Source organism: Physella acuta, unplaced genomic scaffold (assembly GCF_028476545.2).
Source record: "Physella acuta isolate Inbredline_101_S28 unplaced genomic scaffold, ASM2847654v3 ptg000092l, whole genome shotgun sequence".
Lineage (NCBI taxonomy): Eukaryota > Metazoa > Mollusca > Gastropoda > Physidae > Physella > Physella acuta.
In genome coordinates, this window is record NW_026731612.1 from 97,124 (window position 1) to 119,166 (window position 22,043).

General features: G+C 34.0%; 2 protein-coding genes across 3 annotated transcripts in view; both read right to left on the reverse strand.

Annotated features, from left to right (window-relative positions):
* Positions 1 to 77: 77 nt before the first annotated feature.
* Positions 78 to 6,161, reverse strand: LOC131928978 (uncharacterized). 2 transcript variants are annotated; one of them, XM_059285164.1, is made up of 4 exons: positions 6,052 to 6,161; positions 3,172 to 3,675; positions 2,522 to 2,740; positions 78 to 1,905 (listed from the first exon to the last, which is right to left on the reverse strand). In XM_059285164.1, exons 2-4 carry the CDS (start codon positions 3,630 to 3,632, stop codon positions 1,614 to 1,616), a joined length of 972 nt encoding a protein of 323 aa, XP_059141147.1. In that variant the 5' UTR covers positions 3,633 to 3,675; positions 6,052 to 6,161; the 3' UTR covers positions 78 to 1,613. The 2 variants fall into 2 exon arrangements, with proteins under 2 accessions (XP_059141147.1, XP_059141155.1); XM_059285172.1 differs by lacking the exon at positions 6,052 to 6,161 and adding an exon at positions 5,816 to 5,833.
* A 2,099-nt stretch (positions 6,162 to 8,260) lies between these two features.
* Positions 8,261 to 22,043, reverse strand: part of LOC131928958 (uncharacterized) — a 38,173-nt gene continuing 24,390 nt past the window's right edge. The window contains exons 2-9 of the mRNA XM_059285142.1: positions 15,648 to 15,671; positions 15,038 to 15,128; positions 14,345 to 14,644; positions 13,608 to 13,811; positions 13,289 to 13,359; positions 12,588 to 12,636; positions 11,869 to 12,060; positions 8,261 to 10,948 (exon numbers count right to left, since the gene is read on the reverse strand). Of these exons, the coding sequence (XP_059141125.1) occupies positions 10,782 to 10,948; positions 11,869 to 12,060; positions 12,588 to 12,636; positions 13,289 to 13,359; positions 13,608 to 13,811; positions 14,345 to 14,644; positions 15,038 to 15,128; positions 15,648 to 15,671 (1,098 nt within the window). The 3' untranslated portion in view covers positions 8,261 to 10,781. The remainder of the gene's footprint in view (positions 10,949 to 11,868; positions 12,061 to 12,587; positions 12,637 to 13,288; positions 13,360 to 13,607; positions 13,812 to 14,344; positions 14,645 to 15,037; positions 15,129 to 15,647; positions 15,672 to 22,043) is intronic.

The window sequence follows — 22,043 nt, forward strand, 5'->3', positions numbered from 1 at the left end:
TTTCTATTCTAATTCTGATATTGTCAATGATTTTTTATGTAGATCCCACTGTGCAATTTTTTTTTAATATAACTATCAGTTTAGGTTTTGTAAAATATTTTTTTCTCATAGAATATTACATTTTATTTTTTAAAACATTTTTACAAATGTCTGTACATATTGTTCATTCCAGCTACATTCCATTTATATAGATATTTTGTGTGTAACAGTATGTATAATATACCCACAATGATAATAATTTGATTACATTGTTAACAAATAAACTTTTACATCAAATTGTCAGGATGTTTTAAGTTATACATTTAAACTAGGTATTTTCAAGTTTTGTGTTTATGTTCTTGCAGGCTTCATGGTATTCTCTGTCTTAAACATAAAATTTAAAATTAATTCATTTTCAGCAGCTTATTTTAGGGGTGTAGTGTTGCAGAAATGTCAACAGCTTACTCAACGGTCTTGGGTTTGAATCGAGGTCTAGACTTGTGACTGCAGGGTGTATTTGAGTCCACCCCCCTTTGATGGGTACTTGACTCAAGTTAAGGAAAGTTATGGCGTCAGGGCTTAGTTCTGACCATGCCATCTCTTCGTATGCAGAGGTAGAGACATAAACTCTACTTCATTTGCCCCATGGATCGTTATGTCTGAAAGGAGGACTTTTTAGTATACGCTCTACTTCATTTGCCTTATCATAGTTAAGTCTGAAAGGATAACTTTTTCAGAATCAATGTTTTCAAAAACATTGATTCTGCGACCACCCAAATGCTACTGCTTTTATACCTCCTTGGTAGATGAGGTCTGAAAATCATTAACTGTTTTGCATTGCACATAATCAAAGTTCTGGGGCATGTCGAAAAATAGAAAAATATTCAATGTCCCCCTCCCCCTAGTGGAATTTGATGTGAAAAAATGGCAGGTTTGTGTTATAGAAATTTCTTCTATCATCTGATAAATGGATTCTTTGTTCATTTAATTATCCACCAAAATTTAGATAAAAATTTTAATGATACATCAAATGTGGAAATTCAATTTTCTAAATGATGTTCTACTAACACATAAAGTGCAAATTTAATTTTAAAATATCCACCAAACTGATGTGAGGACGAAACATAAGAATAAAATTCAACTAAATGTGACAGAATCCAGTATGGTTTATCTAAGAAGTGTCCGTTATAAGAACATGGACAGAAAGAAGCTTTAAACAATTAGCCCTATAAAAATAGCAACTCAACCACCCCCTACCTATACATCAACTTTATAAAGTCAAACAAAACTTATAATTTTTTAAATGTACAATAAATGTACAACAGAAGACTTGAATTGCTAAGAAATAAAATCTTGTAGTGTAACATTGCAAAAGAGCGTAACACATATTTTCCTCAACTATGCTTGGATGATAAGAACAGTTTTATTCTAAATAAAAACATAACTAAAAATATATCTACATTTAAAAGTGACTATCAAATTGTAAGTTCTGATAGGAATAAAATAAATAACAATATTAACAGCAATTAATTAAAGTCACATATTCATTAAGTTACATAATGCCATTTAATATTTTGTAATAAATTAAAAAATTATATATTAAGTATCTGTTTTAAAATGCTGTGTGATATTTTTTATCCACTTTCCCATGTGATGGCGGACACATGATCAACCTGGTCACAATCGTCACTTAGCAACAGCTGGAACTCTTCTATAGGAACATGTTCCTTCTGACTTTCTGAATTCATAGATCGCAGCACAGACTTTCTTATTCTATCTTTCTCCCTTTCCTTGGCTCTCTGAGTCTGATTATTTAGGCGGGATATTTTTCTTCTCTCTCTGTCTCTTTGTCTTTCATGAAACCGAAAAATGGGATCATTCCGCAACGCTTTCATCCGCTCTTTGGCTTTCAACCTTTCTCTTTCTCTGAAAGAAAAGAAAGTTTTGAATTCGACTAAATTATCACTGTTGCCATTTAGTGATTTACTATAAAACTCTTTGGGTTTTGTAAAATTTGAATTACATATCACCATATGGTTTTTTACATCACAATAAAACAAACAAAAATTTTTATAAATTATGACTTAAAGTTAAAGAAATATAAAGGAATCTTTTTTAAAGATAAGAGAACGAAAAATGAAACTAAACAATTATTTTGTAATGACTGGTTTTTTTCGTCTCCCATTGACCTGTGTAACTTAAATTACAAATCAAATGTTTAGTAAGACATGTATTTTTAATTATTTATAATCCCCAATTATTAATAATCTTCTAAAACAAAACCAAGGAAAAATTAGTGCTGAAAAATTTTACACAATTTGGTATCACTCTGCAAGCCTTGGAAAGGAATCTACAATGGGAGAGGATGAAAGAGAGGCCATGAATGTCCTGTAAAATATTGATGGATGGATGAAGCCTGAGAGTGAGATGAACAAAATATCTATCAATCAAGTATATTGGTAAAGTGCCCTCTCTGTTCTGTTCTATTCTCCCTAGGAACATCTCATGTTTAGTAAATTTTTCTTTGAAACAGATCTCATACCTAAATGCTGGACTTTGGCGCTGGGCCATTTTTCTTTGACGCATTCTTTCCCTGCGCATTGTTTCTTTGACAGACATCTCTGTGATTGGAAAAGATTCTAAATCTATGGCAGAATCAGTGGACAGTTCTCCCATAGAAGTCTGGCACACTGGACATGGTAGATGCTGGCAGGTATGAGAAGTGACCTCTTCATGACTTGCCACATAGGATATGTTCACACTGTGAATGACAAATTTCAATTAACTTTTCACAAAGTAAGTATAGTAAATGTTAAAATTGTGTAAGACACATTTCAAATACCATTTCATAAAAGTAGGTCTAGTAGCAAATATTTTGTATCAAGTTTTACAGATGGTTATTAGTTGGGACTATCCAAACAAAATTAAGTGAAATCATGTTTATGTTTATAAACAAATCAATATTAAAACATCGTTTAATGGACAGTGGTATAGATTTTTTTTAAACAAATATAATCTTTATCATTTTCGTGTTCAGCATCAGAAGAATAAATGATATATGCAAAAGATACTTTAACATACATTGATAAAAACAACTTAACCCAAACCAAAACTTGCCGGAACCCGACACACTCCTGTCTGAAGAATAAAAGTAAACAGACGATATTTTATTAAAATGTACAAATATATTACCTTTGATGCAGCAGGGGCAATTTCTCCATAAACAGAACATCCTGGCTTAATTCTGTACCTTCTGTAGTAACATCATGAGTATTTGGGTAAATACTGTAATCAACTAGCTCTGTTTTTTCTTCTTTATCAACCAGTTTATCACAAAATAATTTCTCAAGAATACTTCCTTTATTTACATGTTTCTTAAGCGGCATTGGTCTTGTATTTTTAAAAGAAGGATCAGTTAGAAGATGCAATGAACTCGAAGACAAATCTGTGCTGGGGTCACTGAAAGAGTCTTTACTCTGTTCATTCATTAGCTCACCAAGGTTGTTAGTTCTATCAGGGGATATTTTATGATTTGTTTTAATCATTGAATACTTGTCTAACTGTAAGTCGTAAGATATTTCACAAGAATTACTTTCATGATTTTTAACTTCATAATTTGGATTCAAATTATTCACTTCCTTGTCTTTATTCATGTTGAGTTATAAGTAGTATTATTCAGACATCAGTAGAAATGTGCTGAAACAGAAAGTAAATACATCAATGTCACTGATGATAGACTACCACCAAGACTACACTACACACTAAAGACCAGTTAAGCAAGAGTAAGAAGCTTAAGTGTGTAGCAGAGTTTCTTCCAGGCATCTCTTCGGAGGGGGCAAAGCCCCCCCCCCCCCCCCCAAAAAAAAATTCTACCCCCCCCCCCCTCCGAACAAAATGAAATTTATATGTTATATAATTTATATAGAAAGTATATACTTTTAACAGTGTCCGCCCCCCTTTCCCCCCCCCCCCCCCCCCCCGAAAATTTCAAGTTAGTACTTACTACTTAGATCTAGTAAGTTAATAGTAATACTAGTAATAGGGATTTTGGTAAAAAAGCACTAATCATCATATAAAAATAAAAATTACATATTCTTGTAGAGCTGAACAAAATGAAAACAAAACAAAAAAGATTTTTTGTCTAGCTCTAATAGTTTTTTTTTTGCGAATTTTTTTGTGAGGGGTGGAATCCCCTTACTTTTGCATTGGCCAATTGTGACAAGTCATGGTATACCTGAATAAATTGAGCATAGTTATTTTAATTGCAGTTGTATTTTGTTCATATTTGCAGAGTTTAGCTAGAATGATATATAGAACTTGTAAATGCTGTTGAAATGAATAAAAATAATACAGAACTTATATTTTTGTGTTGGCTTCCTCCCATAACCCCAAAAAACTGTGTGCTGCGCAAATATGAAAATGTTTCTAAAGCCATATTTTATATAAATACAGCAAATGAAAGAACTACAAAGTTTGAAATTTAAAGTAAATGACTTGAACACTGTTATGTGCATATAATATTATAATTGCCTCATTATTTTGGGCAGGTGAAGTAGAGTCCATCTTTAAGCCATTTTGTTATAAAACTGCTGCGCAAATATGAAAATGTTTCTAAAGCAATATTTTATATAAATACAGTGAATGTAAGAACTACATAGTCAGAAATCTAAATGACTTGAACACTGTAATGTGTATATAACTGCCTTGTTATTTTGGGCAGGTGAAGTAGAGTCCATCTTTAAGCCATTTTGTTATAAAACTGCTGCGCAAATATGAAAATGTTTCTAAAACAATATTTTATATAAATACAGTGAATGTAAGAACTACATAGTCAGAAATCTAAATGACTTGAACACTGTAATGTGTATATAACTGCCTTGTTATTTTGGGCAGGTGAAGTAGAGCCCATATAAGTCATTTTGTAATAATTTAAATGAAGTTATCAGATCAATGTTTTTATGTGTGAATTGTGTATGGATTCTGATTTTCAGCATATAACTATATCTAAGGGTAAGTAGAACTTGAATACTTAAAATTACAGTTAGCACAATGCTAGTGTATAGCAACAGGTCAGACAGGTAACCTAGATCTAGGTCTGACTCTTGTCAGTCCCTCTAGTCTGACAAAATTGGATTTTAGGAAAAACATTCTGCAAAACTAGAACTAGAGCTGAAAAAATTAAAGATGGGTATGTAAATATATTTTGAAATAAAAAATTAGGAGATTTGTTTGCACATTTCATAAGAATGCTGTTGTTAGTTGATCAAACTTAAAGGCCGGAAGATCGGGATGAAAAAATATAACAATGGTGGCAACGCGACCTACATACAGTGGCCACCTCTAAACGAGTATATCTAATGTCAGAGTCAAAATATCCAAAAACAAATATCATTTCCACATATATAAGATGTGTCTGCTCAGTAATCTTCACTCATCTAGAATAACCTTTTAAAAAATCGTGATTCCAACGTATTTGAAACTAGCCTTCATACAGGGGGGAGACCAAAGCAGAGACAGTGTGCAATCAGATCGCTAAGCCATCAAAACAATGGGAAAACCATTCTACTTTTCATTTAACATTAGGAAATGACCTTTTAAACTTAATTAATTACCATAAATTAAAAACTTATTAGTATGCAAAACCAAATCTCGTGCGCCCGGTATCAGAAAGTAATGGACGATTTCGGGTCATGTTTTTACCGCGATCTCGGCCGATACCGACAACCCTACTAGTAATAGAGTCTAGTAGGCTTGGTAAATAATAAATTTATTAAGGCATAAGGCTTGATTGATAGTGAGTCTTAGTCTTCTTAGGTCTTAAAACTTGGCAACTGACGTCTTGTCTTGAGTCAACTTGTGAGACAAGTTGAGTGAGCACTGAGTCATCTGAGTGGTGACAGTAGTCTTTCTCTTTTATCAGTTCTTTGATCACTATTTTTTTTTTTTAAGAATTAAAATTTTTTTTAAAATTAGGCTAATCTAAAATCTTCATGTCTTGTGGCACTATCGAACACTCGAGTTTGAAGGCTAATACTTGTAGAACTTTAGATATCTGGAACTAATTTAATTTACTTTGTAATTGACTTGAAACTAATGATTGATGCCTGCATTAAAAAGATAACCGGGGATTTGTCTTGGCCACTCCAGTCGAGGCCTAGCAGAATGGTTTTTTTTTTTTTGTTTATCAACGAAAGCAATTACTAACTTTCTGCATTGAAGAGTTACATTATATTAAAACTTAAATCATAAGGCCTTATTTAAATTTTTAAATCATGCGTACTATTTTCTTAGACTAATTGTAAGGCTACATTTAAAAGCAAGTGGGCTCGTTATGTGACAATGAAAAATTTTAACGACACATATTATTTTATTAACATTGACCTTTGTGCTTTTTTTTTTTACCAGTAGCTGCCCTTAAAAGTTTTTTTTTTTATTTTGGTTTCACGATTGATTTGATGTAGATTTCTAGATCTGGAAGAAATCAGTTAAATTAGCCCGTAAGACCAAGTAGATCTAGCCCTCCCCTAGCTGTGCCTTAGTAGGTAATTTATCAAACCCCCTTTTCTTATCTTCCACCCCACTGAACGAAGGGTTAATAACTCGTAACTCACCGTCTAGTACCCGGCTGCCCCTTAGGCCCTAAGGCTTAGGGGTAAGGCAAACACCCTCAAACTTCATACTTGTCATATCAGGTCATTAAGAATCACAAAATCTCATTAAATAGGTTGAGAATGGTTGCATAAATCGAATCAACCATAGGTTTATGAATGAAATCTACAAACAAAGAGCCCTCAGAAATTTTAAAAGCAAGAGTGGGATTCTAAGGTTTTTGTAGGAGCCCCCCCCCCCCCCCCCAAAATGTCTGAAATAAACCATGGTAATCAATGGGTGAGGTGGTCTATAGCCAACGCCCAAAAGTTAATCAACCAAAAGGCAGATCTAGGCTCAAATGGAGAACTTAGGCAGTTTAGATTCCTGACAAGGAAAAAACAGGAGGCAAGTTTGGGTTGGAGAAGGTAAATAAAGTAGACCAAAGCCCTCCATGGGCAGTAGAACCAATGGAATAGATCCCATTTAAAAAACCATATACCATACATACATCATTAAATACTTGCCTCACAATCCCTATGAGAATCATGTTACACAATTCTCCAAAATATTAGTGCACAACAGGGGTTGGTGTGGTCGAGTCGGTAAAGCTCATGGTTGCTAAACCGAAGTCTTGAGTTTGAACCCTCGGGCAGATGAGGCTGTTAGCAGGGGACAGCCATTCTTCTAGGAGAGACAACTCCAAAATCAAACAACTGGTGCCTTGTAGTTTGTTCTTGGTTGGACAAAGGCTATGGAAGCAAATCCAAAAAGAAAAGCAGGCTGAAATCGGAGTCAATGGCCTCAATGACGCATAACCAGTTGACATGTACACTTAATTGTGTTGGAAGGTATCCCTTCAAACACTAAAATTAAGAACGAAGAAGAATAAAGTGCACACCACCTTGTTGACAATTAAACTAGCACACTAGCCCAAATGAATTAACAGGTTTCAAAATAAAAAAACAAAAACTGTAATTTTTTTTGTACTTTTCTTTATTTGGACAGAACAATCACATTCATACAGGTCACTGAGGTAATAAAGACTAATATATACTTGAGGACGTAGTAATACAAAAAGCATCAATGAAATAGATATACGATATATTACCAAAATATGTACAATTCTAAATGTGACTACAGTTTGTTCTAAAAGACAGCTACAAAAATCATATTGTGGGGAATTTAAATTTTCTGTAGAAGTTGCCCCAAAATAAAACTTCCAGCTAAAAAACTGGTAAACAAAAAACATGTAATTTAATTGTTGTCAGTGATCTTTAATCACACAAAATATCAAAGATAGCTATCTATTCACCTTAATCATTATAGAGCAGCAAAGTTTACATTATCTTTCTTTGCTGTTACATTATGATCATATATTATATATATATATATATATATATATATATATATATATATATATATATATATATATATATATATATAATAGGCAGTGGTTTATTTTAAAACATTCAAACCACAAAAATATGGGGAGAGTGGAGACTAAAAACATTTGTGTGACAGGGTTTTAATAGAGGATATTAATTAATGTGACCGTCAATACACCAACCAGACACCAGTCCATCCACACCCTCAAACAACCAATATTTGCTGATAGCTGTATTGTACATAGATAGTGCCATAAAAATAATACTTAACTCTGTACCTGTTATTTTGACTAACTACTTTATTAAAAAAAAAAAAGCCTGACACTTTCACTTTCAGAGAGTTTTTCTCGTACATAAATATTAATTTGAAAAATGTATCTACATAAAATTCATGACACAAGTATAACTGTTTCAAAATATTAAATGATGATAAATCTGATGAATTTGTGAAGCAAAAGTAGCATAGCTTGAATTTGTTAAATTCTTGTAAAATAAAATGCCCCAGTTAAACAACTAGCTCAAGTCTAGAAGAATTTGCTACCATAGGTTTGCTTTTAAAAATAAAAATGTATTTTTATCTACAGCCAGGTCAACCAGCACAAAAAAGTCTCTACTATGGATTATTTACATCATGAAAAGAAATTCTTTTAATAGATGTGCTACACAGAAAAAACTGATCACAGCAGCAAATTATGAAAATAGTTCCATCCAAGTGTATGAATACACTAGGGTGTGACACCATGATTTGCTTTATGGTTATTTTGTTTATTTTATTTTTTTTGCTGTAAGATTCTTATTATTCTTTCATATTTTTTTTCAGAAGCCCTGTGACTTGAATAAATACAATTTTCTTGACTCTAACAATCACAACAGTTAAATTTGAAAGTATATACATTAATTTAAAAAAAAGTTTTCGACTGGTCCTATTTTAAAAAAAAAAACATCCATAGTTTCTGCATTTCTTTAAAGAACACACAATAACGATGAGAGGAACAATTACTGAAATTGAGGAACACTTAGGACCAATTGCCCGTTTGTTGTAGATCCTACAGTGTTAATCAAAAGTGCAATGGCCCTTTAGGTTTTAACATAAAAAATTGTAAAATACATATTTTAGTTTGAACGGAAAAATCGTGTTTATTTCAGTAAAAATGGGTGTCAACATTTTTGACATTTAAACACAGCAAAGCAATTTTAAGAGACATCCACACAGGCCTAACATTTACAGGAGTTGCATGATTTCCATCCAATGAAAAAGAATGTATTAAAAAAAAAGAAATTTCGTTACAACTTTCTTCATACTAACAAAAAGAGGGGTGGAGATGGAGGATAACTTCATTGAAGGGAGATTTTACTTCAGTTTAAACTATGATATATCAGCAGATATTTTAAACATGAAAAACAAGATACAAAACTTGCCGGAGAAACTGAACCGTCATAATTATATAGGAATATACTATATATTAGATTCTACACACTACTGACACTAGCTACAATCAATCTTTTAACAGCTTAACACTTCTATATCACTAAAAAAAAATTCAGATTTAAATTTACATTACTCGATACAATTAATTCAGTAAAAATCAGTGATTGCAAATTTTTGGATTTAAGTATTTTTAATAAAGAAATATATAATTTTGTATTTAAAATAACATTAAATTAACTTTGCAAAAAAGAATCACTATAGAAAACATGAAAGCTGTTAAATGCCAACAAACTGTGGTATGAAATATATTACAAAACCTTACAAAGATGTGATCCAGTTTACAAGTAAAGCAGGCAATAAATTTTAGACCATTGGTGTATTGACAAGAAGATAGTGTTATTATGAAAATGCATCAAATATAGACAAGCTCGATGATGATGAAAATGATGAAATTAATGATGTTTCTACACAAAAAAAACACATAAACACATGTTTAAAAAAAGATTTTTGACAAAATGCTAAAAGTAAAATATTTGTTATTAAATAAATAAACACAATTATTGGAACGATTTTCAATTTTTTTTCTTCATTAATTACAAAAAAAAAATTAAAATGACAGAAAAAATATCTGAATACATATTCAAAACAGTAAATTATTGTTAGCTCCCCCCCAATTGAAATAAAAACCCATTTCAATGCATTCCCATTTCAACATTTGAAGAAATACAATGGAAGATAAAGATTACATCACTATTTTAAAAAATTTGTATATTTCAGTGCTTGCACAGGTACGATGTACTATTCTTTCATTACCTTGTTTATACTTAAAGATTACTATTTTTAATAATACAAATATATATATATATAATAAATTTGAAGAAAAAAAATGCCACATCCATGAATGTGGTCATAAAGGCACCTCAGATAATTATATGCGAGCCTAGTATTGTATCAGGTTGAAGCAATAAAAATGTGCTAACTGATAAGTGTATAACGCAGGTAGGTTACCACCTGACTGTGGCTTCACTGCTTGACAAGTCTACCCAAAGCCTGACCCAGAACATAATGAAATATGAAACACGGTGGGTGGACTTATGTGCTGTCATCTTTGTGGTAGCAGTGATCTTTACATACAGAAAACAGCAATGAAGCCGATAAAAATTATTTCTTCCAAATGTTTAAGAAACAAGTAAAAATATTTTTTGTTTACCCTATATATTGTAATTAAGTAATCAAAAGTGATCTTTTTAAAAAAAAATCTATTCAAATAAAAAATAACGGTAATAAAATATTTGTTCTTTAGTACATGCATTAAATAAATTGCTTAAATTGAATCAACCTTCAGCGCAAACAAGTTTGAAATAATGAAGAAAAAGTCCAGTCACGGATGCAATGATTTACGCATAAAATTCCTTCTCTGGTGCTCTGACGTATGAGTAGTTTGGTGTCTTCCTTGGTTCATCTAGTGGGTAGCTGCCTTCATCTTTCTTCCTCATGCGATAAACAACAAACATTATAAGCAGCACCAGGCACAGCAAAATCACGACTGAACCTCCAATGATACCTGAAACAGACATTCACAAATGTTTCAATCTAAGCATCAGCATAGCCTACACACACATGTCACAAAATAAGGCAGTGCCAAGTAGATCTAAAAAAATAGACAACATGACACAGTAGTCTAGACAGACTGAGAGCTTGACAAAGTAGTCTAGACAGACCAAGAGCATGACACAGTAGTCTAGACTAGACAGACTGAGAGCATGACACAGTAGTCTAGACAGGCAGAGAGTATGCCAAAGTAGTCTAGACAGGCCAAGAGCATGACACAGTAGTCTAGACTAGACAGACTGAGAGCATGACACAGTAGTCTAGACAGGCCAAGAGCATGACACAGTAGTCTAGACAGGCAGAGAGTATGCCAAAGTAGTCTAGACAGGCCAAGAGCATGACACAGTAGTCTAGACTAGACAGACAGAGAGCATGACACAGTAGTCTAGACAGACAGAATTTGTTTGTGTCTTTAATCACAGCACCATTTTGCATGGTGTCACCCAATTCACACTGGACCACAAATATGAGAAATATAACTGATCTCCCTATGTAAAATGTACATATCCTAGATTTATTTTTAATTATTTTTAAAAATATAAATAAATGTGTCACCCCTCTGCTATACGACTATTTGGCTAATTGATAGAGTGTATCTTTATACATCCCAGCTATGTCTTGTAACTATAACGAATGTTTAAAAAAAAAGGAAAGCTATATTTCAGTTGCAACAGCAATATGTAAAAAAAAATTTGACCCTGACATAGGAAGGTACTGCTGAGTCAGCACTATGCCCAACTTAACTATGAATGCACACAGGCTGTTACACTTCAGAGTAGTGGGTGGACTCAAGACAGTTTTCTTAGAAAGCTAACTCAAAACTTTTGGGATCAATCATGAGTGCTTAGTCGGAATGAGAGTGTAAACACATACCTGCTAGTATGCCTGGTTGTGTCATGATTTCACTTGTCGCCTTCTCCACTCTACCCTCACTGCTGTGTTGAATCTTCGTCCCAGAGTCATTGTCAGTTTTGTTGTCATCTGAGTCAGGTTTGCTTTCTTCATCATCATCTTCATCATTTCCCTTTGAAACTGTGTTTATTTTATCAGGCTTTTCATCTTGATCTACAAAGAACAAAATAAATATCACTACGAATGTGCAGGCATTGATAAGAGCAACAGGCTGTAAGTAGTTTCTTTTAAAGTTTCTTCTATTGAAGATTATCAAAATGCAGTGGGAAAATAAAGCAGACATCTAATATTATACTGGCAGTTCTAAACTCAAATCTGAATTTTTGTTTATTAGAAGAGCCAAAAAGGTGTACATCATATTGTATGGTTTGTTGTCTCTTCAAATCAAGCATTTGATTGTTATTAAAATTGAATACAGTTTTTTCATGCTAATGCTTAACCACGGCAGTTGAATGTAATTATAGTGTTTTAAAAACATTGCCATTTAAAAAATATTTCTAAAAATTCAGAATCAACTGTACCAAAAAAAAGCAATAAGTAAATTCAACTTAAAAAGACAGTTTAGCTATATCATGACCAAGATATTAAATAAGTTGTTATGGCCTGAAAGAGTTAAATTTACACAAGAGTATTAGCCACAGCTTATTTGAATAACAAAAATATTGGTAAAATGCAATTACCGGTTACTGGGTTACCCTCTCCTTCATCAAGGTCAATTATATTCTTTTCCTAATGAAAAAAAAATTAATAAAGAAAATCAAGTTTTAAATAGGACTATACAAAATTTACAAAAGTAAACTGAACTCTACACTAAAGTCAACATTTTTAAACTCTTTTTTGACAAGACAGGCATCATTATTGACAAGTCAGATACAAAATGTAATTGGTTTTTTAGCCTTAACCTATGCCTTCCGACACACAATGTCATCTAGTAGTTAAATTTAAATAAAGGTAACTAATTACATTAATTGAAAAGTGCTCATTAAGGCCTTCGGTTTCTGTAACTATACTTTGTTTTATGTGGACGAGTAATTAACCCATTGCACAACACCCAACCTGGAGGACTAGGGCACAACATTTGGTCTGGCCCCTACCCCCGCAGATGTGTCAGACTTTGTTAAACCAGCCAGGAGCACTAGTCTCCCGCCAGCATAGCTCTGGGGGTCGCTGGGCCACACAAGCCATCCCACCACTTCAAAGAGGTGTGCCATCAGGGAGATTGCAAAATTAAAAACCAGAGATCGGACAAAATGGAAGGATATGGTGGAGGCTCTATGTTCCACAAGGAGCAAAGAGGGCTAAGTCAAGTCATTAATGCCTTATGTCTAAAAGAAAACTGTTAATTAAAACCTAAACTTATATTATTTATTTTGTAACATACCTCATTTTCGCTGCTGCTTTCTTCTTTTTTAGTATCCACAGCTACAATTTTTGGTTCATCTACATCAACTTCTAAACAGAAAGAGAGCACATAGTTAACATAACATATCAAAACTCATCAGATAATTTGATGATACAAGGGGAAAAAAACATAGTTTTACTTTACTTCTATTTCCAGCATTTAATTTTAATTACCAGTGACAAACAATCTCTTGTAGCTAATATCAACTCCAATACGAACATTATGTGTGTAATCCACTAATGATTAAGAATCACGAGTTTACAACTATTACCCCCATCAAAGTGAAGTGAACACTCACCACAATTAGGCATTTTAGGTTTGTGTGTGTCAGTGCCAGTCACCTTGATACCTGTCTTCTCATCCACACAGAAACACAGGGACCCGTGGCACTGGACTTTTTCAAACAGATCATTCACACACTGAGGACGGTAGACACCTAGCAGTCGGGGGCTTGTCCTAACATGTTTCACAGTGCGGAATATGCAGAGGCTCAGGTTGAGACCTGTAAACAGAAAACCAAACATGCATCACAACATCTCACAAACTGCAGGTTATAAAAAAAAACAGTACTGCATTTTTTTTTTATTTCCAAAATTGTAAAAAGGCAATGATTTTCTCAGTGGAAAAAGACTCATGATGAAAAAAAGATATTTATTGCTCTTTTTACTTTTAATGGTTATAATTTAAACAATTAGAGTTAACTGTTATAGGGGGTAGCTGCTACAGATTTTTAAAATTTGATGTAATGTAATATGAATTACTGGCATTACTATTTTCACACCAATATAAATTCTTTAATGTATTTTAAGTTTTTAGTAAATTAAAACAAGGCAATTTATAATTTAAACAATTAGGTGTTAACTGTTATAGGGGGAGCTGCTACAGATTTTTAAAATCTTCTATAATGTAATATGAATTATTATCCTTACTATTTTCACACCAATATAAATTCTTTAATGTATTTTAAGTTTTAAGTTTTCGGTAAATTAAAACAAAGCTATTTAATTTTGAAAACAAATTTTTTATTTATCCTACCTGTTTCGCAGTCTGGATAATTGGGTGCTTTCATCAAGGTACCCATGATAAGTTTACCATCAAGATCACTGCACCAGCAATCACCAGTTCCTTTATGTCCGTTACACTGCAGGGCATCATAGGAGCCATCATCAAGGCACCGGGGCACGAACACCCCAAGTGTGTTCTTGCTCTCCTCACGTGCCAACTGGCAGTCTGACAATTTTCTTGCGGTGGTGGTGGTAGTGGTGGTAGAGGTGACTACCGTGGTGGTACTCACGACAGGGGGTACAGAAAGTTTTGCGGTAGTGGTATCTTTTTCTGTAACAAGCAAGTATTTCTAAAGTAATTTAGTAAAATGATTCATTCCAAGGTCATTATTTGGAGTCATGTTAACTATCTATAACAAATAAGTGGTTTTTTAAAATCCCAATTTTAAGCAATGCATAACTTGAATGGGGGACAGCATGGTCAGATGGTAGAGCTCACAACTGCTAACCTGAAAGTCTCAGGGTCGGATCCTAGGCTAGAATCTGTTGGACATTCTAGTCCACCCTGATCTATTTATCTTACTCATGTAAGGGAGGTAAGTGCAGTAAGGCTTAGTGCCAAGGTCATTGAAACAGCGGAACTCTACTTTATCTGCCACACGTATATTGGGCAGGAATGTAAAAAGATGATGGTAAGATGCAAATGATACTCAGTTAGACCTACCATTGAAATCACCCATTCCACTGCCTGATCCTGAGCCAGACAGCCCAAAGTCTTCATCATCAGAAAAAGATCCACTGCCATTTTCGAAATCCTGTTAACAGATGAAGAAAAGTAAATATAAGTCATGCTCTAGTACAGAGGTGTTTGTCTATTGAAATCATCATCAAAATCATGGCATAACTGTATTTTACTTATAACATGCCTTTTTTGAGTTTCTAAATAAATCTAAACAGTATTTAAAATTCGGTTTTGTTAATGCTGAAATAAATATGGGGCTTTAAATATTAATAATTACTAGTCAAAAAGGTATAGCAAGAGTGATTTATAAAATTTATATATAGTGCAATACTTTTCTTCTAGCTTTCTTGTTAAAGTTAAACAAAATATTTAGTATTTGGAATATTGATTATCCTAAGTATGGATAAACAAAACAAAAAAATAGTTAAATTCTGGTTCAGTGACCTTACTAAAAATGAACTAGAAATCAGAACTTAGTTTTAACATTTTTAAAAAATTGAAAAAAATATTAGATCTGATTAACACAGGGTTGTAGTAGCTGCTATATTAAGGTTTTTTGGGGAGACAAGTAGTATGACTATATTGTACTCACAAACTTGATATCTCCACTCTTTGTCTGAAAGGGAACAAAAAATTGTGGTTAAGTCAAGTGGAAGAATAACTAACAAAAGTTATTTTAAACAACAAAATAATTGCCTGAGTGTATCACAACTTCAAATGTTTATACACACACATACAACTATAGAAATAAAAGTTAAAATATTCGGCACATATCCCGCGCTGCCATTCATCTAGCCGCTCAATGATCATGCCTTTGTCTGACAGATTAATCACAGCCTGTCTTGTTGATTGAGTCAGCCATCAACAGGGAAGATGTGATTAAATCAATTTTAAACCGGGGATAATTGATCACTGTTAATGCATTCTCTGGGACATTCTTTAAGGTGAAAACAACTGACATTCAAAATGCTTGTACTCTTATGTTTCCCAAAAAGAAAAAAAAAACAGAAAACGAAATGCTGTCGCAGACATCATGGTAAAATCAATACTGCTTGATGCTGATAACATTTTGATACGGAACCACAAAACTAGACTACAAATGAGTTTTTAGTTATTTGATAGACATCACAATAAGATATAGCCATTTTGTAGAGCCCGGCCTGGAATTGAAACGAGAAAGACGTCCCCGCGTTAATGGGAAAAAAAGCCATCCTGAATCTAGTTGGGAATGTTATTAGAAATTTGCATTTTTTCAATATCTTTTCATCTGTCCGATGCTTACAATGTGAGGACACATTGGAGAGAGAGGAAAACTGCTGATCTAGCTGCACCACATAAGACACAAAGAGAAATTGTTAACAGTTGATGTGCCAGGCTTTGTATAAGGAAAGCAATAAGTCTTTAATAAAAAAATTCTTCCAATAATCACCAGTCAATCCCAGTATAACATGAGGACCAAGAGGAATGGGAAAAAGCTTGACAAATAATATTCTTGTGCGGTGGAACAATGTGGCTGTGTGATAGTGATAGTAAAAACATTATAACATACAATATTTTAGACTACTTTATTCAATTTAACTACACAAATTGACCATCCAAACTCTACCTTAGGTAAAAATGTGTATTGTAGATAATTTTACTTTTGTTCATCAATGAATAAGTGTTAAATCCTAAAGAATAAATAAATTACCAAGTACTTAAAGAACTAAGAATGAAGAGAAAGAGTTACATGGCAAAAACGACAGATGATAAAACAAAAAAACATTAGCAATGCCTAGATAAGACAGGGCTCTAAGAGCTCTCTTATCTTAAGTGGTGCATGGCTGTAACAGGGCACTAACAACAGTACACCACAGTTGATTTACAAGTACTACACTACAAAGTTTAGTTAACATTTACATTTAATTTAGTCATTGGGTTTGGATTAGTTTTGTTATTAGTGTTATTATTAGTATTAAGGAGAAATTAGGTTGTACTAGGAAACGTTAAATTTAGAATTAATTTCAGTTTTAAGTTTTATGGGTTTTTAATAAAAATTGTGTTTATGGATTAAACTGAGGTTACTTTCTATAGAGATGCTTAGGGATATCAAATTAATTTTATTATACGGTGTTATGTGTATTTTCTGGATGAAGCTAAACATACATCATGACTTCTACTTCTGCTTATGGTTTTGCCCTATAAATGTATACATGTTGATCAAATCTATGTATGTTACTTAACCAAATCTATGCGTATTATTATTATATAAAAATCTCTGTATATTAGTTGATTGATCATACGAAATGCAGGAGTTGATAAAATATCTCAACACGACTTAGGTCAATAATAAATATGCCTGCTATGCTAAAGCCATTCCATTACCTAATGGACGGCCCTGGAGTTGTAATGCTCTTTGCAGCTCAAGAAGCCTCGAGGTTTATTCAATGTATATTCCTTGCCGGCTGACTACTGATCCATTAAAGGGAAATATTGATTGGTTTAAATATAGTTGTTCTGTTAACTTGCTGGGCTTTGAATGCAACTATAAATCTGATTATAAGCCTTTGTGAAATATTAACTTCAAAAATTTGGTCCTACACTTTCATGATTTAACTAGCAAAAAAAAAAAAAAACCCACCCCACCCCACCCCACCACATGTATTTCCTGTTCCAGACATCTTTAAACATACATCAGAAACCTAATCATAAACTACTAGATCTCTGCTAAGTTTTTTTTTGTTAAACTTTTTAAATCTGCGCCCAATTTTTTTTTTTAAATTGCTCCCCCTGGGTGCTGACAAGAAAATCAATTTTGGACCAAATAAATGATTAGAGTCAAATAAATCAATGCTTCCAACATCAAGCTGTGTACCAAGTCATATCCCCCTCCCCTCCCAACTTCCTCATCAAATAGCTAGCGCAGGGTGGAAAAAATTAATTACTGGAGATGGAAGGGGGGGGGGGGGGAAGTGGAGTTGAGATAAAATAACTAAATATTTACAACAAAAAAAAACATTAAAAACTGTAATAAACCTTCTACACACCAAACACATGGCTTTAAAAAAAAAGATCAGATCATGTTTTTAAAAACTTGACATCTAAGTTATGGGGGCAAAACTTGATTAAGGTCATGGCGACATTAAGAATCTATTTCTTCTTAATGCCAGCAAGTAAATTACAGTTCAAGTGTTTTTTCTTTTAAATTCCAGCAACTACTAGCCAAGCTTACAACATTATTTCTAAATGTTTACTTTGGAAGGTAGTCAAGAACTGTGTTTAAAAAAATTTCAAACAAAATTTTTGATATCATCAATACATCGCCAGTAAACATTTCCTGACATTTCAGAATATGTTTTAGTTCATGAACTTCTCAAAATTGAAACAGTTCTAGTTACTTGTCAGTTATTAATCTGTTTCATCTTTAGAGTATGTGTGTGAAGAATGGAAGAAGGAAATGAGTAAGGAGAAAGAAAATGAATCAATTATTAACTGACTAACAGAGAACACTCTGTGCTGGGGCTGAGATTAAAGATGAGATAAAGGCCAGCGTTGCTGCCAGTCCTATTCATAACTTACTAGCAACCTGCGTGACCCCCATCTTTCCTTGGGCACAAATTGACAGATAATCACAGAGACGTTCCACCGCCCTAAGATATCAATTTCAACCTAGGACATCATGGATGTGACTAGAATCAAGTACAATGTTGCCTACATTAATAGTACGTTGGTGATGTGACCAGAAGTAAAATGTTGCCCAAAATGTGAGGACATTGAGGATTTGACTAGAATCAAGTAACAATGTTGCCTACATTGATAGTATGTTGGTGATGTGACCAGAAGTAAAATGTTGCCCAAAATATGAAGACATTGAGGATTTGACTAGAATCAAGCAAATGTACACCACAGTGTTACATTGAGACATCATGAAATTGTGACTAAAATCAAATTAAATATTAATTTAGACAGAAGTTGACAAGGACATAAGAGCACAAAGCAAACAGTAAAATTTTAAGAGATATAAACAGTGGCCATGTTGAAGCACACACAATAAGATCTCACAAGATATAAACAGTGGCCATGTTAGAGCACACAGTAAGATCTTACAAGATGTAAACAGTGGCCATGTTAGAGCACACAGTAAGATCTTACAAGATGTAAACAGTGGCCATGTTGGAGCACACACAGTAAGATCTTACAAGATGTAAACAGTGGCCATGATGGAGCACACACAGTAAGATCTTACAAGATGTAAACAGTGGCCATGATGGAGCACACACAGTAAGATCTTACAAGATGTAAACAGTAGCCATGTTGGAGCACACACAGTAAGATCTTACAAGATGTAAACAGTGGCCATGTTAGAGCACACAGTAAGATTTTACAAGATGTAAACAGTGGCCATGTTAGAGAACACAGCAAGATCTTACAAGATGTAAACAGTGGCCATGTTGGAGCACACACAGTAAGATCTTACAAGATGTAAACAGTGGCCATGTTAGAGCACACACAGTAAGATCTTACAAGATGTAAACAGTGGTCATGATGGAGCACACACAGTAAGATCTTACAAGATGTAAACAGTGGCCATGTTAGAGAACACAGCAAGATCTTACAAGATGTAAACAGTGGCCATGTTGGAGCACACACAGTAAGATCTTACAAGATGTAAACAGTGGCCATGTTAGAGCACACACAGTAAGATCTTACAAGATGTAAACAGTGGCCATGTTAGAGAACACAGCAAGATCTTACAAGATGTAAACAGTGGCCATGTTAGAGAACACAGCAAGATCTTACAAGATGTAAACAGTGGCCATGTTGGAGCACACACAGTAAGATCTTACAAGATGTAAACAGTGGCCATGTTAGAGAACACAGCAAGATCTTACAAGATGTAAACAGTGGCCATGATGGAGCACACACAGTAAGATCTTACAAGATGTAAACAGTGGCCATATTGGAGCACACACAGTAAGATCTAAGGCGAGAGTAAGCCAGTGGTCTGGGTGTTCAAGCTTTAGCAAAAGCAGGTAGAAAAAAAAAACACAAGGAGTAAATTAGAAAAACAGACCCAGCAAGCCATTGCGCTTTCAAGGGTGAGGAATGCAGGGCGCTGACTTCAAAGGGAGAATTACTGCAGTGTGATAGACGTGTTACACATACTTCGCTGTGACAGAAGGATTACACATAGTTCACTTGAATACGAATAGTCACTGTAGCTTCTACTACTTTAGCAAAAGTAAGAGCCAGTCCTAAGAACAGGACTATAAGGTACATATCGATAAAATAGAAAACAAACGCATTATATCCACACACAAAAAAACAACTAAATTTAAAGGGGAAAGTATTTTAAAAAGTATTAAACTTTAACGTTTTTAATTTCATTCTAGTTTTTTTTTACATTTTAATTAACTTGTTTTACATTTTACTTCTTTTTTTCTTCTTGTAACTTGAACTATTGTCAACATAAAATTATAAACGTATATTTCTCTTTTGAACGGTCGATATTTGTTTACAATGATACAGGGACTAACAGAGCTGATAACTAACGGTGATGAGCACTCTAAAAAAATTCCCCCTGCCTGCTTCAACAAGTCGTATCCTTTCTCTGTGCTCACCGGGCAAGTCCGGCCGGAAACGTGCGTGTTAGCAGGCGACACGCTCATAGATACGACAGCCATTGAAGTATGGTGCATCGGTAATGAAACAGCTCATCATGAACGATCACTTCACAATAAATGTCGAGTTCGTGTTAAATGATTACTTCATATTGAATTATTAATTCGTGATTGGCTTGTGTGAATAATTAGTTCATTTAAACTGATTAGTTCGTGATGAATACGGATCTATGTTCTGGGTGAATTATCAGATCGTGATTAATGATCAGAGAACGATCTCATAATTATCTGTAACCTACAATCCGTGTAACATGCAGATTTAATTAGCCTCGTATTGAAACACTAACTTTAAAATTTGAAATAGATAAGTTTGTGCTGGATGCACTAACAACATAGAACAGGAAGCGATGTATCTGTCCAAAGCTATATGCATGTGTATGTAGGCCTATGTATGTAGCTATCTGTGTGTTTATGTAGTGTACTATACCAAAATAAAAACCATTGAAAGAGATCAGTAGTGTAACAGTATAGCGGGGGGGGGGGGGGGGGAGTGGTACGGTCGCACCGGGTGACATCTAACTGAAAAATTTTAACATCACGCAGCAATGTTTTATCGAGTTAAAATAAAATAGAAGCAGGAGAGAGAGAGAGAGAGAGAGAGAGAGAGAGAGAGAGAGAGAGAGAGAGAGGTAACACAAATGCCAAATAGTTGGGGGAGGGGGATGTGACACCTCAGTTACTGCACCGCTGACACCCGACCTAGTGACGCCACTGAAAAAAATATATCTGTATTGTGTTTGTGTAACCGATCAACACCAAAAAAACGTGGACAGATATGATACAGTATATCCTACCAAAATAAAAGCTACTGAAAGATGAAAGATGTATCCGTACCGTATACCCTACCCCCCCCCCTCCCTAAAAAAGACTACTAAAAGAGATGTATCTGTACTGTACCCAAACCATGGGAGACAAGTGGCCGCCTAAAAGATTGGGAACGATACAAAGTAAACACACGGGGCCACCCTAAACTCGTGAGGTTAAGCCACCAACCAACAGGTACCTGTACACACACATTAGAATTCAGCTCAACTTATGTACACGCTCAATTATACACTAGTAAAAAAATCAGTCCTAAAAGATTGAATGATAACTACATAAGTGCTGTGGGATTAAGTAGATGATTACTGAATGATAATCTGATGAAGGGTTTGGGGCGAAGCACTTATTTAGCTTTAACAGGATGGCGTTTGCTGCTGTTGTTGAAATAGCAAAAACGTTGACACATACAAACGTGCGAAAAAATCTTAAAAGAAATCAGGCTATAACCCCAACATGAAAGGCAAGTCAAAATGGGTACTAATTAGAAGCCCCTTTTGTTGAAGGTT

Excerpts from the sequence above, each read along its gene's own strand:
- LOC131928978 (XM_059285164.1), bottom strand. The coding sequence starts at position 3,632 with ATGAATAAAGACAAGGAAGTGAATAATTTGAATCCAAATTATGAAGTT. Across the intron at positions 2,741-3,171 it reads TTGCCCCTGCTGCATCAAAG|TGTGAACATATCCTATGTGG; the intron begins GTAATATATTTG and ends TGTCATTCACAG. Across the intron at positions 1,906-2,521 it reads CGCCAAAGTCCAGCATTTAG|AGAAAGAGAAAGGTTGAAAG; the intron begins GTATGAGATCTG and ends CTTTTCTTTCAG.